This window comes from Ursus americanus, chromosome 27, assembly GCF_024610735.1.
Source record: "Ursus americanus isolate L20-20 chromosome 27, mUrsAme1.1.p, whole genome shotgun sequence".
Taxonomy (NCBI): Eukaryota; Metazoa; Chordata; class Mammalia; order Carnivora; family Ursidae; genus Ursus; species Ursus americanus.
The window spans coordinates 12859814-12875154 of NC_142153.1; the positions used below are offsets into that span (position 1 = coordinate 12859814).

The window sequence follows — 15341 nt, forward strand, 5'->3', positions numbered from 1 at the left end:
TTTTTGGGGTTTTTTTTTTTTTTTTTGCAAACTCTACATAAAACATCCAAACGGTCCATTTTGTTCAGTACAATATAACACAGCTGTTTGGCATTACCAAATATATATGTATATATATTCATAGATATGTACATGTGCTGAAAAAGAAGCCAGTGCAGCCTTTTCTAAGAAGTCCATCCAAGTATTTACTATACAACATTCAGAATTTACATTGATAATACAAGGCACAAAAAGTGTGGTATGAAGCCAAGGCCATGCTTTATTCGAACTCTTCTCTGGCTTGCTCCCTCCTTCAGCTTCATGTCAAATTAAGTGTTCAGTTCTGCTTTTTTTTTTTTTTTTTTTCCGGCTTTGAACACATCAAACAAAAGTCGAGAGTGGTATGGGTTGGAGATATGAATCACGAAAAAACCACCCCCCCCACGCACCTTCCCAAAATAAACAGAACAAAATGAAATCTGTTTTAAAATTCTTCCGTACAGAAATGGAGGTAAACAATTACTCAGATCTTTTGAGTTCGGGTCAGGAGAATAAGCCAGTTTTCCTCTAACTGCTTATATTCACGCTATTTCTAGGGCGACACGGACTGTATCAATTACGCGTACCAAATCAGAAACACGTCTGAAGAATGAGAAATTTAAAATCCGTCTTGATTCCAATTTGGAAAAGGAGAAAATTGTTTTCCTGACCAGAAAATTCGCACACTTTTTTTTTTTTTTTCCCCACCTTATTATAGAGACGTGTTGAATGGGAAGGACCTTCGTGATCTAGGCTGGGCCGTAGAGAGTGTTTCTGATTGACATTTTTAAGCTACACTCTGATGAGGCTCAGATCAGAGCTTCCTGCGAAGGGGTGATCTTACTTCATCAGTCTCATCAGGGCTCCTAACGGAAGGATTTTGGAATTATTAGATGTATTTCTGATTGTAATGGGGGTCATAAGGCAAGACATTCTGCTTACAAATTCCCTTAAAATTTCATCTTCCCATGATTCGACAGAACCATAGTTAAATCTCTACCTCCCGCATCTCTTTAATTTTAAGGGACTTGGAGAATTTATCCCGTTTTGGAATTTGTATGTAAATAATGCTTGCAATAGTGAAATACTCTTTGGGGTTAGCAAGATTGGAGGCAAAAGGACATTTTTGTCATAATCATGCCTTTTGTAAAAGTACTTGGCACACTTTTCCACTCATGCAGAGGGTTACATTGCCAAATTTCGTGATCCATTTTATAATTCAAGGCTGTACCTTTTTGGAGAAGAGGACGTAGCCTCTGCCCGACTCAGTCTTAGGGGTTGTGCGGGGTGGGGGAGGATATTCTTAAGCTTAGGCCTAAACATGAAGCTTACTGCCTTTTTAATCTTTGGGTTCAGATGGAGGGTGAGCACTAAGACATGGCGCTCGCGGTCACCGTCTTAGGCCCACCTTGTGAGGACATTCCAAAACCCGTGATCTTCACAGCAAAAGGAAATAGCAAAGTAGCTGCTTCAAACACCACGATTATTCTATGAGAGTTAAATTTCCTACCTCAGATCACAGTACTACACACTAGTGACTAACGGCCAGGTCTGATTTCCATCCCCTTTTTATCTTTCGAAAAAACACAGCACACAAATGGCCTTTTTTTTTTTTTTTTCCCTCGCTTTTTGCTGACGACCCTGGAGTGGGGATGTGAAGAGTCCGTGATAGACGCTGGCTCTCCTAGAATTGCTTTTGCAAAGAACACCACATGCTGTCACTACAGCCAAACAGCTTTATAACTGCAGCTTCTGAAAGAGTATGGAGAGTAAAAACACAAAATATGTAACACATCTAAGATTAGCAACATTTTCACTTTGTGACATTTGACGAAATACATTTTGCTTGGAGTTCAGGAAAATTCTATGCAGACAGAACAGTGGAAGCTGCGGAAGAGGGTGGCCGTTCAGCTTTTGGCTAAAGCATCGATTTTTCAAATACAGCACTATGGCAACTAACACCGAAGAGAGAAGAACATTTTGTCACTGCCTGTAGGACAACATTTTGCTCTCCCATTTGCTGTGGACGTGACCCCCTAGTCCAGTCAATGGGAGGTGCCAGGATTCAGAACTCTGCAATGTTTCATGAGGAAAAGTAATGGAAATGGGCCACACGATGGGCCATAAGAAGCATGTTTTCCAGCTCCTTCTGGTTCCTGAGACCTTCACAGATCTGGAACAAAGACCTCTGAGGGAACGTCACCTTCCCCACGTCTGCTAGTTAGGATTCCACACCTTTACAGAAGGACTAAGAAATTGCAGCGAAAATGGCAGAAAGGAAATACAAGCACATGAAAAGGTCTTCTAACATTTTGAAATCCACAAGTCAATTTTGCCAGATGTTTGGCAAGTGGAGAATACGATCTAAACCAATTACAGATGGTCCCCGACTTAGGGCGGTTCGACTGACAACTTTCTGACGTTACGATGGTACGAAGGTGATAGGCATTCAGGAGAAGCCGCACTAGCAACTCTGAATCTAGATCTTTTCCTGGGCTAGCGATACCTGGGCTGACCTTCTCATGACGCTGGCTGGGCAGGGGGCAGCCACGGCCCCTCCTCCCCCACCATCAGCCACAACGTCACGAGGGTAAAAACCAATACACTGGCAACCGTTCTGTTGTTCACGTTCAGTACAGTATTCGAGTCATTACAGGAGATTTTCAATACTTCATTATAAACTAGGCTTTGTGTTAGATGATTTTGCCCAACTGGAGGCTCATGTCCGTGGCCTGAGCACGTTTGAGTTAGGCTAGGCTAAGCTCTGGTGTTGGGCAGATTAGACATGGTAAGTGTATTTTCGACTTAGGATATTTTCAACTTATGATGGGTTTATGGGAACATGACCCCATCATAAGTCGAGGAAGATCTGTATACCATTTTCATATTCCACCTTTGCTTATCAATCGTGATGTTGAACATTCTTCTCAAGGAAAAGAGATGCAATACATTCCAGAACTTTTCATCCAAAGAGAACCCTGTTTCTGTCATCTGACTTAATAACCCCTCTCAAAGTCCACTGAAAGAAAAACGTAGGGACCATGGCACTGGAGAACACCTGTAGCTGGAGATAAAAATAATAAAAAGAGAGAAAATTTCCCCTCTTTAAAAAGAATTGTGTCAATTCCTATTCATCTCTTACAAAAAGGCCAATAAAATGTTTGTGGGAGTACATCTGAGTTTTACGAGACTTTCTGCACCGGTAAATGAGGTTTGCATTTAAATCCGCAGACTGAGCTTCCTTTTGGCTTAAAGGGTTTTAATGGAGACCAGTAAGACTGCACAAGCAACGTTGTAAAAACTGTAAATTAGCTTTATGATGTGGCGGCAGTCTGGTACAGCTGCGAAATGCACCACTTTGGTGGCATAATTTGAAGTCCTGTTTCAAGCATGACCGTTAGACTTAAATGCCTTTGAGGACTGAAAGATTTGGCATTAAGTGGGATATTTTGTAAAAAAAAAAAAAAAAAAAACAAAACAAAACCTCTTTAAGTAACCTACCAAGTATTACAGCCCACTTTTAATGTCTTGCTTCCTTTTACACTAGGACAAGAAGACTTCTAAAGTAAACACTTGTACTGACAAGTGAATCTTTTTCGAGAGGGGCATTTGTGTTGGAATGCGAAAACATTTAAATGGAACAAGGGTTTAGGTCCTAGCGAGTCACCGCAGGTTCAAGTGTCAGTGAAGTCTATCTGATCTGTGATTTCCGCTGCTCCCTGACACCCCTACCCCTCAACCGTGTCTGTACATCTCACAAACATGGGTTCTCTTTGGAATTCTATTGAAATACGGTCTTGACATGCAACGGCCACAGAATTTCATACATTTCTGTAGAACTCCTATGTAGAATTCTAGCAGAAATAAGTAAGAGAAATGAAAAGAGGGAGCAAAATGGATGGAAAGTGGATTTGAACCTTAGGCTGAAGTCAGCGGTGAATCCTATTAATTTGCTTCCTTTGTTGTTCAATATGGTACGATGCCCACATGCATTTATAAAAACCCAGGTCAAAAAAAAAGAAGTCCACGGAAGGAAATTCTAGATGTTGAGGGATTGATGGTAATCTGTTATCTTAAAATAATCTAGATTCTAGGGGAAAAATTAAAATATTCCGTTTAAGATATAAAAAAAATGTATCAGATCCAGAAAGGATCTGCGTGGATTCGCGGAATATATATAAAGCAATAAGGCCAATTAGAAGGGAAGAGGAAAAAAGGGTAGGATGGTTTTAAAACAAAAATCCTCCAAGATGGAAACTGACAAAAGTACTCTATGTTTCTACAAGTTATTATTAAGCAGTCAATGCAGATGCTTTCTGTATATCTCCGGGCCAATCAACTCTCTAGTTTATTTTGGGTGACTGACCATCTACTTCAACTTCTTCCTCTTCCAGAAATGTTATCAAGGGTGTCAGATGATTTACCCTCTCATGCCTTCTCTTCCTTATTCCCCGGAAGGAATAAACAAGTAGAGACGTTAGCAAAAGAGTCTTTTCCTGATCTAGAGTGATCTAGAGATGGTATTTTGAAAATATTCTCAGCAGTTCTAAGAGGATCTGTTTGTTCTATATAATATGTCTTTGGTTCCTGAGAAAAGCAAGATGCTTTTGAATTTCATGTAGCAAAGCCTTCCGTCCAATACAGGGGACCATATATACCACACGTTAGAGAAAATGGCTAACGCATTCAAGAGTTCTTAATGCCTTACCCATGGTATCATAAATTCCACCTATTTCTAGGTCTTTTTTACTTTGGTGGAGATTTACATTTATTTTTAAACAGGACTTACAAAAACATTTTTTTAAAAAATTGACCATATCCCCATTGCCAAGTACTCCCCAACTCCCCCATCCCTGACTATATTTTATTCTAACGTAGCCAACCTCTAAGTAGCTGCTCAGCCTTGTAGTTAATCTGGGTCCTTGACCTTGCTTGTCCTGATTGTGCACAGCTAATTAAAATATCCACTGGAAGATGAGGAACAGATCTGCTCATCTTTAGTCCACCAGGACATCTTGTCAAAAATGATTTAATAGGATAAAAGATGGACTAAAATGTTAAGATGGGGTTCACAAATTCTCTGTGGACTTCAGTTCTCCACAATATCACTGCCTTTTTTAAAAAATAGAATCTTAAAGCAATAGTCCTATGTTCATGGTCCTGTAGAGAAAGCATACCGGGTGAGGTTGAGTAATCAGAGCTCGAAAGCTTCCTGAACAATCCATGTGTTTCTGTGTCGCTGTGGTAGACCTATTCCTCACGTCTGTTTACTCCTATCATTTAGACCAAAGACTATCTGCTAATTTTTCAAAAGGCAAAAGGAGGATGCCCTATAGCCCTACGGAGAGATTTTGTGATAACATAGTACCAAGAGGCTAGAAAGTTTTAAGAACCTGGATTGAAGAGTACAGCAGAACCCCTCATCTCCTTACAACAATGTTTAGAGACTGGGTCAATCCCTCCATCCTAGAATTACAGCTTATCTGAGCCCTGTGGCAACTGCAGCCCCTATCTTTCCCTGGGCTCGATTTGACCGCCCCCTTCCAAACCCTTCGAGCTATATTCTAACAGCACTCTGCAATTCGAGTGGTTTAGCTGGGAACAGAGGGTTCTGTTTTGTCGAATTACAAAAAGTAAATTTCCATATTGAGAAGTTTAATTATGCTCTGAAACTGGGCAAGGAAGGGGAAGAAAGAAGGTGGGTAGATTTGTCTCGGGGAGAAAATGAAGGTGGCGTACACTGCAAGAACGAGTTTGTGGTCCGTCTTACCTTCTCGTTTCAGTGAAGTGGCTAGGAGAAATGGGGAATCGGTGCTGGTGTGATGGGCTCGGAGTCTAGATTCTAAATGCTCTCCTTGACATTACCAAAGTCCTACAAATGGGTTGGCAACCCCATCTCCCTTTGCAAAGCCGGTTTTACAATGATTGCTGACATCACGGATGCCAGTTGGTAGACAAACCTGACAATCTGGTACCAGGATCAGCTGGCCCTTTGGGGCACCTCATTAAAAACCTGTTTCAAAACATGCACGATTCAAGCTCTGTCTTCCTGGCTTTATCGTAGCTCATCTTTTCCCCCCCGCAGTTATTTTTCTCTAGCTACGCCCTCGCTTTTATCCTCCCCACTCCAAAGCTGAGAAAGTTCATCAAGTGTTAACCCGAGTGTGGATTCAGACGAGACAGTAGAGCCCTCTTATATTTAAGAGAGCTTGTACTTTTCCCTATGAACATATTATACCTATATAAAATTCAGTTTCTGCAACCAGGGATTCGCGCTGATTGTAAATGAAGGCTGAATTCTCCAAATGCCACTGGGCAGAAAGCTGCCTCTTTCCCATTTAGAGCAAATGTCCCGAAGCTGGCCGTCACTGTCTAGCGAGCGATCGCGGACTAGAGTCCGTTTTGCCTGCTGTAGTTGAAGTCGGCTTCATCGAGCTTGGATTCCGTAATGTTTGAGAGTTTCGTGTGTGTCCTCCCGATCTCTTCAAGGGCACAGGCCAGGGAGTCAAGATTACCATCGTGCTGATGACGAGCTTCCCACAGGTTCAGAATGACAGCAGATGGACTACTTTGTGTAGCAAAATAAGACAAATTCCTAGACAGGCGGATTTAAAGAAACAATAACAAAAATGAAAACAGAAATAAAGGAACAAATAATCATTTTAAGGGAATTAAAAATGAATTGCAATGGATATTATAGTAGGAATAGGAGGTTAATGGGAGCTAGTTACAGGTCTTGTAACTGTAACCAGTATCCTAGTAATTACAAATGTCCTTCTAATCTCACACTAGGGCATTTATTTGTGACTTTTCCCTTTATGTTGTTGCTTTCTTTTTGGCATACTCAGTCTTCCTTTGCCCTTGGAGCCATTAATGCTGGCTTAGGTGATATTTTGTTTCTTGTTTTCATTCAATCTGTTCTCTCCGCTTGGAATACCCACTTCCTCTCTTTACCCTCTGTTTCTCAAGATCTGACACTCCTGTAATGCCTGGTTCAATTCTCCTCTACTCTGCTCAAAATGCTTTATGTCCTCCCTGAATTTTTTCTATTGTTGCGCTTAAATTTTCATATGAAAAAACTGCTTATATATTTCATGGGAATTTTGCCCACCCAGCATGATTATAGACATCTGAAGGGAAAGGATCATCGCTAATAATCTTCTGATTCTGCAACAGCCCTTATCCTAATACGATGACAGGTGTTCATTCAATACCCATTGTCTTGAGTAATGGATTGCTATGAGCCTTTTTCAGATGATACGGGATCTTTGGTGAAAACAAACGGTAACCTTTTGGTCAATGACTTTGCTATGATGAAGATTAAGATAACACAAAAGATTAAAGGTCACGGTTTTTCATAGGCACTTTTACAGCAGGGATAGAAATGTCACCTTTGGTGAAATTTTGAAAAGTTGAAAAGATTTTTGAGAGTCAACCAAGAATTGCCTATTTTGGGGATGGCACCATTCTTCCTCACCACGTTCAGCACATCATCACGAAGTAGACTCATGTAACAAAGAGCACTTAGAAGAGAAGACAAGCTTTTAAGGGCACATTACCATTTACAAGCACACACACATACAATAAGTTTGAGTGAATAAAGTGCCATTTTATTCAAAGGTCTCAAGGGACTGCTTAAAGCTACTTGGTTGCCAAGTAGCATAAATATCAGGGAACCATATATACTTTCTACTATATCCAAATCTGTAATTGGGAGCGGGAGAAGGCCAGCTTAAAAATGTTCTTTCTGGTTTCTTTCATCTTTTTCCTTATTCCCCCCACCCCTTCCCCACATTTGGAATCAAATATAGTTATTTATTTCTACACTAATGGAAATGGCAAATCAAACCTTGCTTGGGCAATCGAAGGGATACTAGTTCTTTTTATTTAAGACCTTTGTGTTGAATGCTGTCCCTTCTTCCTGGTCATGGGGCCAGTGTTTGTAGAGAGAGCTGCTATGCTTCTAGGTCTGTTCAGTCCATTGATACCCTCTTCCCAGCGTTCAGGCAGAACACAGACTGAAGCGGTAGCTGAGAAAGAGACAAACTGAGAGACTAGGTGGGAGTGAACTCTGGGTGGGCTGTGTGACCATCTCTTTCTATGCCCTTTTTGAGAATAAAGACCATAAACATACATTTGTTCCTGGAATGGGTAAATATTTATGCTTTCTAATGTTGTTTCAAAAAGAAAAAAACAACAAGCAAAACAAAAGCACAGATTTCTCATCATTCTATTGAGGATTTATATTTTGTATTTTCCCTTGAACACCAAGGGACTAGTGTCCTGTGGGAATGAGCAGAATCCTTGTGATCTTATTAACCCCCAAACTAGGCTTTATTCTATAGTAGGGTTTGATAAATATTTCTATGAAGACCAGCTAGTAAATACTTTTCCCTTGGGGTCTCTAAAGCAGCTACCCAACTTCGCTATGGTAGTGTGAAAGCTGCCATAGAGGATACATGTGAATGAGCGTGGCTGTGTTGCAATAAAACTTTATTGAGACACACTGAAATTTGAACATCCTACAGTTGTCACATCACACAATATTCCTCTTCGTTTATTTATTAATTATTTTCCTGACCATTTAAAAAACCTAAAACTATCTAGCTTCTGGGCTAAAGAAAAGCAGGTGGTGGGCCAGATTTGGCTTTTAGGCCATAGTGCTGATCCCTGTCCTGTGCTATCTTACAACCCAAGCTCGATTTCCAGAGGAGCTAACTATTTGAGCGAAGATTAGACTGAACTTTTTGTTTTGTGTTGCCTTTGAAAAGAAGTACCCAGAGGGCTAAAGTTGTTGAATCCACAAGTCCCACATCCTGATTCAAGCACTTGGACAGCTTCATCCTCAGTATGTGTTCGGGGATCTCTGACCTTTCAAGACAGGACAGGAAGACCCCGGAATAAAAATGCAATTAATAAAACTCGGGGGGAGGCATACAGAATATGTTTTGGAGTCCGGGATGAGTCTTTGTCCCAACAGAATATCAGAAGTTTTCATGAATCCGTGGTGGGGGTGGGAAGGTGTGTGTGTGTGTGTGTGTGTGTGTGTGTGTGTGTGGTTTTTTTTGTTTGTTTGTTTTTGTTTTTTAAGATTTTATTTATTTGACACAGATAGTAAGGGAGAGAGCACAAGCCAGGGAGCAGTAGGCAGAGGGAGAGGGAGAAGCAGTCTCCAGCATGAGCAAGGAGCCAGGGGAGGGGCTTAATGCGACGACCCTGGGATCATGACCCGAGCCAAAGGCAGCCACTTAACCGACTGAGCCACCCAGGCACCCAGGGGAAGGTGTTCTAAGTACACCTGCCTAGAGGAAGAGGAGTGGGGCTGGCGAAGGGCTCCTTCCAGCCATTTGGTTATCAGAAGTCCTGCAAGCGTCCTGACTTGTAGAATAGGCACCCAGGGCTAAAGCAAACTAAGTGATCAAAAGAGGCAGAAATAGGACTCTCGCTTGGCACAGGTCTCTGAACATATTGTCACGAGTGAAATGTGCTCCCCAAAGCATGGCTCGGATTTATCCCCTATACAAGCACATTCATCACACACACACAAATCTCAAATTCCACTTAATTTTTGTAGATACGTACAAGAACATAATCAGTCTTATTAAAAATGATTCAGTTAGCTTTGTGATTAAACAGACCGATTAAATTACCTTCACCTGTCTACACCAGGATAATTAGTATATAAAAGACCCTAAGATCCTAATGCAATAGGCTATTCCTCCAAGATAGCTGGATTATTTTAACCGTTTACATGTGTGCAAATGCACGGATTTTTGTTTTGTTTTGAAAATTGGTATACTGTGCCTCTGTTAGGTGGTTTCCATACTGCCCTTTTGAAATTATTCTCAGCCCAATCTATGTGACCCATTTCTCTTCATAACGGTGGTGCATTTGGACATGAGCAGCTAAATGCACACACAATCCAGGGAATATTGCTACTACTAGAGAACAGAATTCATAGTAACAGTTGGTATCGAGCAGTTTTCTGGGTGTCTTTATTTTTTTTTGATGAAACCAGAACAATTAGCAAAAGTAGTAGTCTCGAAATTTAGGTGGATGCCTCAAAATAAAACTTAATTTTTTTCTTTCTCTTTGAAACATGTTTAAGGAACTGAATGTTTATGATGCTGGTCTTAGATGCTTCAAATTGTTATTATTTTTTTAATGCTCTGAACTTTTGTCATAGCCTTTTAGGATTCTCATAGACTAGAGTTATTTTGAAAAAATAAGATTTCTTTTTTTGTGGTGTCTTAAAGATGCTACGTATCATGCAGGTAAGATTACTCTTAAATTTTAGGAATTTACTTTAGAATCCTTCTAGGTCTTCAGGTCACTTTATTTGTCCTAAGCTTTGTAGATTCAAGGACTTTTGTCTTTTCCTTTGGAACTCCCACTAAAAGAGTAAACTATAAAAAAACACATGTAAGACAGCTGGACAAATTTATCCATGTAAGTTTACTGAGTAGTAATGGTTTATTAAATTAAATTTTGTTTTGTTGAGCCTGCATGCCTTCTATTCATCGGAGTTCCGGGCTGGGGTAGGGGGTGGGGGAAGGATGGTTTTTTTTATCACCATGATTAATTTCCTCTTTTTGAGACTTTTTTATCCCCATCCCTTATCCTCAATTAAAATCCCATGCTTGAGGTAGGACAGAATTGGGAGCATGAATCTTTACCTTCGCGATTTCACTAGCTAGACACAGGCCAATCTAAAACAGTGTCTTATGGTCCAAAACCAAATTTTTACACAGAATCCCAGTTTTCAAAATATATCTTCAAATTAAGGACCACGTTAAATGAATAATGGAAATTAGGTTAAAATTTGAGGATTTCTGGAAATAATGACTGTGCCTGTTTCCACTTTTGGATGCAAAGAGGAGGAGAGAATTAAGGGCCCATGATAAAATTCTGCCCTCTGATGTCTTTATATCCTATTATTACATGGGCTGGTTTTCCCAAATGGAAAAGTGGCTGGGTGTCCCTTTGGTGTGAATTTAGAGACACCACCTTTTCTTAAGTACTTGAAAGAGTGTTCAAATATAGATATCTTCAGGAATAGTAACATCTAAACTTTCAATCACTTAACAGGGAGACAAGAGTAATGGGGACAGGCACTCAGCCCTGGGGAAACAGGCCGGAACTCTCCTGAGGGCATACTGCGCTCACACTGGAGTTGGCCTGGCTCACTGTTCTTTGGGTCCGACTGTGTGTGTCCTAGAAGGGTCTCCCTTTCATTCTGAATTCCAGATAACAAACTTTCAGTTTCTAAGAATCCTGCTACCATGGAGGCTGATCTACCTATTTTCAGGCTGTAAGATCTTCTGGTAACTAGGAAAACGGATTTTCTACTGAAATATAGTTGGGGACCGCATTAGAACTGTAGCTTAATGGGGTGCCTGGGTGACACGGCAGTTAAGCGTCTGCCTTCGGCTCAGGGCGTGATCCTGGCGTTATGGGATCGAGCCCCACATCAGGCTCCTCCGCTATGAGCCTGCTTCTTCCTCTCCCACTCCCCCTGCTTGTGTTCCCTCTCTCGCTGGCTGGCTATCTCTGTCAAATAAATAAATAAAATCTTAAAAAAAAAAAAGAACTGTAGCTTAATGTCATTAGCACAGAAGACCTCCCTCCCCCCCCCCCATACCAGGTGCATGCTGTAAATTCATTCAGAATTGAGGATTTCACCCAGGTGGGGGGGGGGGGGCACTTGCCCCTGGAACATGAGGGCACCGAGTCTGTTTATATTCTACAAACTTGCCATTTACATCGCAGTCAACTGAATTGTTTCAGCCTTTAAAAAGCATATTTTAAAAATATCTTCTTTCCGAGTAGGCTTGTAGTATAAAAAGTGAAAACTAAGTTAAGCTGCCTCTAACAAATCGGGAGCCATCATTTATAGGAACAGTGCATAATCCTGCTAGTGCCAGAGGGACTGGGGACAGAGTCCTAATGAAAAAATATTAATATCCCTGCTATCATCCTCATTGTCTCATTTAATGAAAGCCTCGTATGTGACCAAAACCAACCCTCCATATGGTTCTTTCGATGCGGGCAGAAGAGAAAAGCCATTCATATTGAACAGCAGTAATTGGACACAACGCAAACATTTGTCCCACCCATCAGGCTTCCGTCCCCAAACTTCAACCTCTCTGGATACTCAACAAACAGCAAAGCAGCTTTCAAGATAAAGCCACGTCAGCACAGCATTTTCCAAAGAAGTAGCGAAAGACGGATGCCATAATGGAACCTCTGACTATTGGCTCCTGTGCCTTCAAGAGCAAGGCAGCTGGCAGGGGGGGACCCACAAGGATGGGGGTACAGGCAGTAGAAAACATGGAGTTCCACTCTGTCTTGCCCTAGACAGGTGCATTGTTTTAGGTCAATGAATGTGGCCATGAGATTCCTCTTAGTTTTTCCTTTTGTCTCTTCTATTATCTGGCTCTGGAAGGGGAATAGCAAGGATTTTTTTTTTTTTCCTTTCTTTGTCAAACATTTAAGGACCTGGAGGTTTCAGGGCCACCCGTGAGTTGCCAAAGGAGAACAAGCCCAGTTGTAGACCCTGTTGTCAGTGCTCTAGTTTCATTTCTGACAGGATGAAATTGTCTATGACAATTTGTCATATTTGGAAGTGAAGGGCCATGATAACTACCAAATGGAGTTTCTAGTGTTCTTTGAATTGGGATATATCAAGGAAAAATAGGTCTCCTTTAAACTAATTTTCCCACTCCATAACCTTGAGATATTGTAAGCATCCTGTGGGCGAAGGAGAAGGACCAGCGTGTGTTCCGAGAGGAGGGACCACTGTGTCAGTGCTGAGTGAGGGAAGCGAGCAATAGTTAGGCTTCTCCCTTTGCCAAATACTCACTAGGAGTTCCAATGAAACCTCGCAAATCACTGAAAAGGAAGTTAATCCCTTAAAGGATACTCTAATGAATTGGGTTAAAATCCTTCCTGTAATTTAATGTTCTCAAATGATGAAAACATCGTATTCAGGCATATTGATGCTGCCAGCCTTTTCACGTACTGTTTGAGACGGCTCTTCCGAAGGGGATTATTTAGGCTCTAAAAGGGGCCTGGGCATGTCCATCTTTCCTGAAAACTCTATTAACATAAAGGAGGAGAGCCTATTATTTCTTTAAGGATCAGCACAAAACCGCCCCTTGCCTAGAAGGAATGCAGTGCCCTTGTCATCAGCCCCTGGGGCTAGCGGGAGCATGGCTTTGGTTCTCTTGGAGGAACGTGAAGAAGCTTCTTTTCCGTAGCACCTTTAGAATGGACATCTGCCACTTGTAAACCGTATACAGCTTGTTCCCGGCTACACTTGTCCCAGGGCTACTGCTTCAGCTTTGTATTAGCGGGTAGTTTCACGAGTCCTTGATCTCGGGGGAATGAAGCTTTGCTGTGCTGGGTCCCTCTGGCTTCACTGTAGGGCTCTTGGCATTTCACCCCTGCATAAGCCTCCTGTGCCAGAACCAGAAAATCTGATTGGGGCTTCACTCTATTTTGCCTCCAAGGACCCGTGTAATGCTATCCCCCCACATATTAACTTTCCTTGGAAGAGTCCTAAAGGTGGCTTTTTTGGAAATGACGGCCTCATATCCGTTTTTATTACTTAAAGGTTAGGATGTGTTTTCTAGCCTCCAGCCTGCAAAAACCAAGAAAGTGGAGTTTGGTGTCATCACAGTAAACCCCAAACCACAGGAATGAAAACAGCGAGCCTCTGTGGTCACTGCAAGACACCCCTCAAGCAGGCATCCTGTATGGCTTTTGTTCTCCTCTTCCTCCCTCACCCCAAAAGGCAGCTGGCACTGGGGCTGCTCTACTTCTGGTGAATTCTCAACAGTTATCCCAAGATAGATGAGGACGCTGCCTCGTGACCTTCCTCTGTCCGCTTCCACTGCCCTCTGGTCATTTCACTGGGCCTGTGTATCCAATTAACAGGGTAGACAGAGGGAATGAAAGGATATGACCTCAATATGAGAAGATTCTGTTTCTCATTAGAGGTCCTGGTGGAAAAACTGGTTATACAGCACCGCTGATCAGCCATGAGGTTTGAGAAATGTCATTTGCTCCCAACTGCTACACCATCACCCATGAACATGAACAGGCAAAATGAACTATTTTAACCCTTGACCAACAAGAAATATGTTTTAGGTGACCCTTGAACAATGTGGGGAGTTAGCCCTCCCCCCACCACACAATCACAAATCCAGGATCACTTTTGACACTCCCAAAACTTCACTGCCACTAGTCCACTGTTGACCGGAAGCCTTATTGCTAACATGAACAGCTGGCACCTATTTGTGTATCAAATACTATATTCATATAATGAAGTAGCCGAGAGAAAAGAAATGTTATTAAGAAAATCATAAGGAAGAGAAAATACATTTATAGCGCTGGACTGTATTTACTGGAAAAAAAAAATCCACGTGTAAATGGACCCGTGCAGTTCAAAGGTTCAACTGTGTTGTTCAAGGTTCAACTGCATACTATTATGAAAAACCGTTAATAAGATGTAATTATGTGCTTCTCTCCACTTTGGCATCCTCTCTTCCATCTCGGCTGCTTCCCCTCCGCTCAGACTCCCATGTCTCATGCACTTTATCCAGCAGCTGTTCCCATAGCAACATGGTCAAGCTGGCTATGTTTTCACAAGGGTTTCTGGAATATGAAAATCACGCGGCCTTAAAGAAGAATGAGCTAATGGTAGAATTCCGGGGACTGTGGAAGAGCTGAGAGAAAAGACCAGAATCTTCCTTCATGTGAGCCATGTAAACTGTTTTCCTGGGAGACCAATTTTCAAAATCCTCTGATGCTTATTCCTATCAATTGTATTTATGAGGAAGAAAGTTTTTGAGGTCAAGCAGAGTTAGTGTCCCATGAGAGAGTTCATGTCAAAATTCAGAAAGGACTGAATTTCCCCTAAGTAGAGAGAACCACCCTGGTGGGCTTAACTAGAACTAAAGATACAAAGTGTCCTCCTACTACAGAGCGCTATGGAAGTTTAGAGACGGGAGACTACTTTGGGCTGAAGCCGTTGTTTCCAATTAATCTGTTTAGTCCTCGGCGGGTGTTCCCCGCCACCTACTTTCATGATCAATTCTTTATTTCTCAGCCCTCCCCACCTACCAATCACATGGGGCCAGGAGCACTGGAGGGTTATTGCAGCTGAATTTAGAGAACGAATGTGCAACCTCAGCTTTGGAATGCAGCAAGTACGGACTCTGAGTAATAGTCAGAGTTTGCTCACAGAATCTGTAATTGCAACTGTTGTCGGTGACATTCTTTGCTAGGCTCTGTCGCTTCTTCAGTGCGATCCGTATGCC

The 15341-nt window shown here is 41.8% G+C and overlaps 1 protein-coding gene across 5 annotated transcripts in view; it reads right to left on the reverse strand.

Annotated features, from left to right (window-relative positions):
• Positions 1 to 234: 234 nt before the first annotated feature.
• Positions 235 to 15341, reverse strand: part of UNC5D (unc-5 netrin receptor D) — a 537143-nt gene continuing 522036 nt past the window's right edge. For all 5 annotated transcript variants that reach the window (XM_087856402.1, XM_087856400.1, XM_087856401.1 and 2 more), the window contains one exon: positions 235 to 6613. In XM_087856402.1, coding sequence (XP_087712528.1) covers positions 6409 to 6613 — 205 coding nt within the window. In that variant the 3' untranslated portion in view covers positions 235 to 6408. The remainder of the gene's footprint in view (positions 6614 to 15341) is intronic.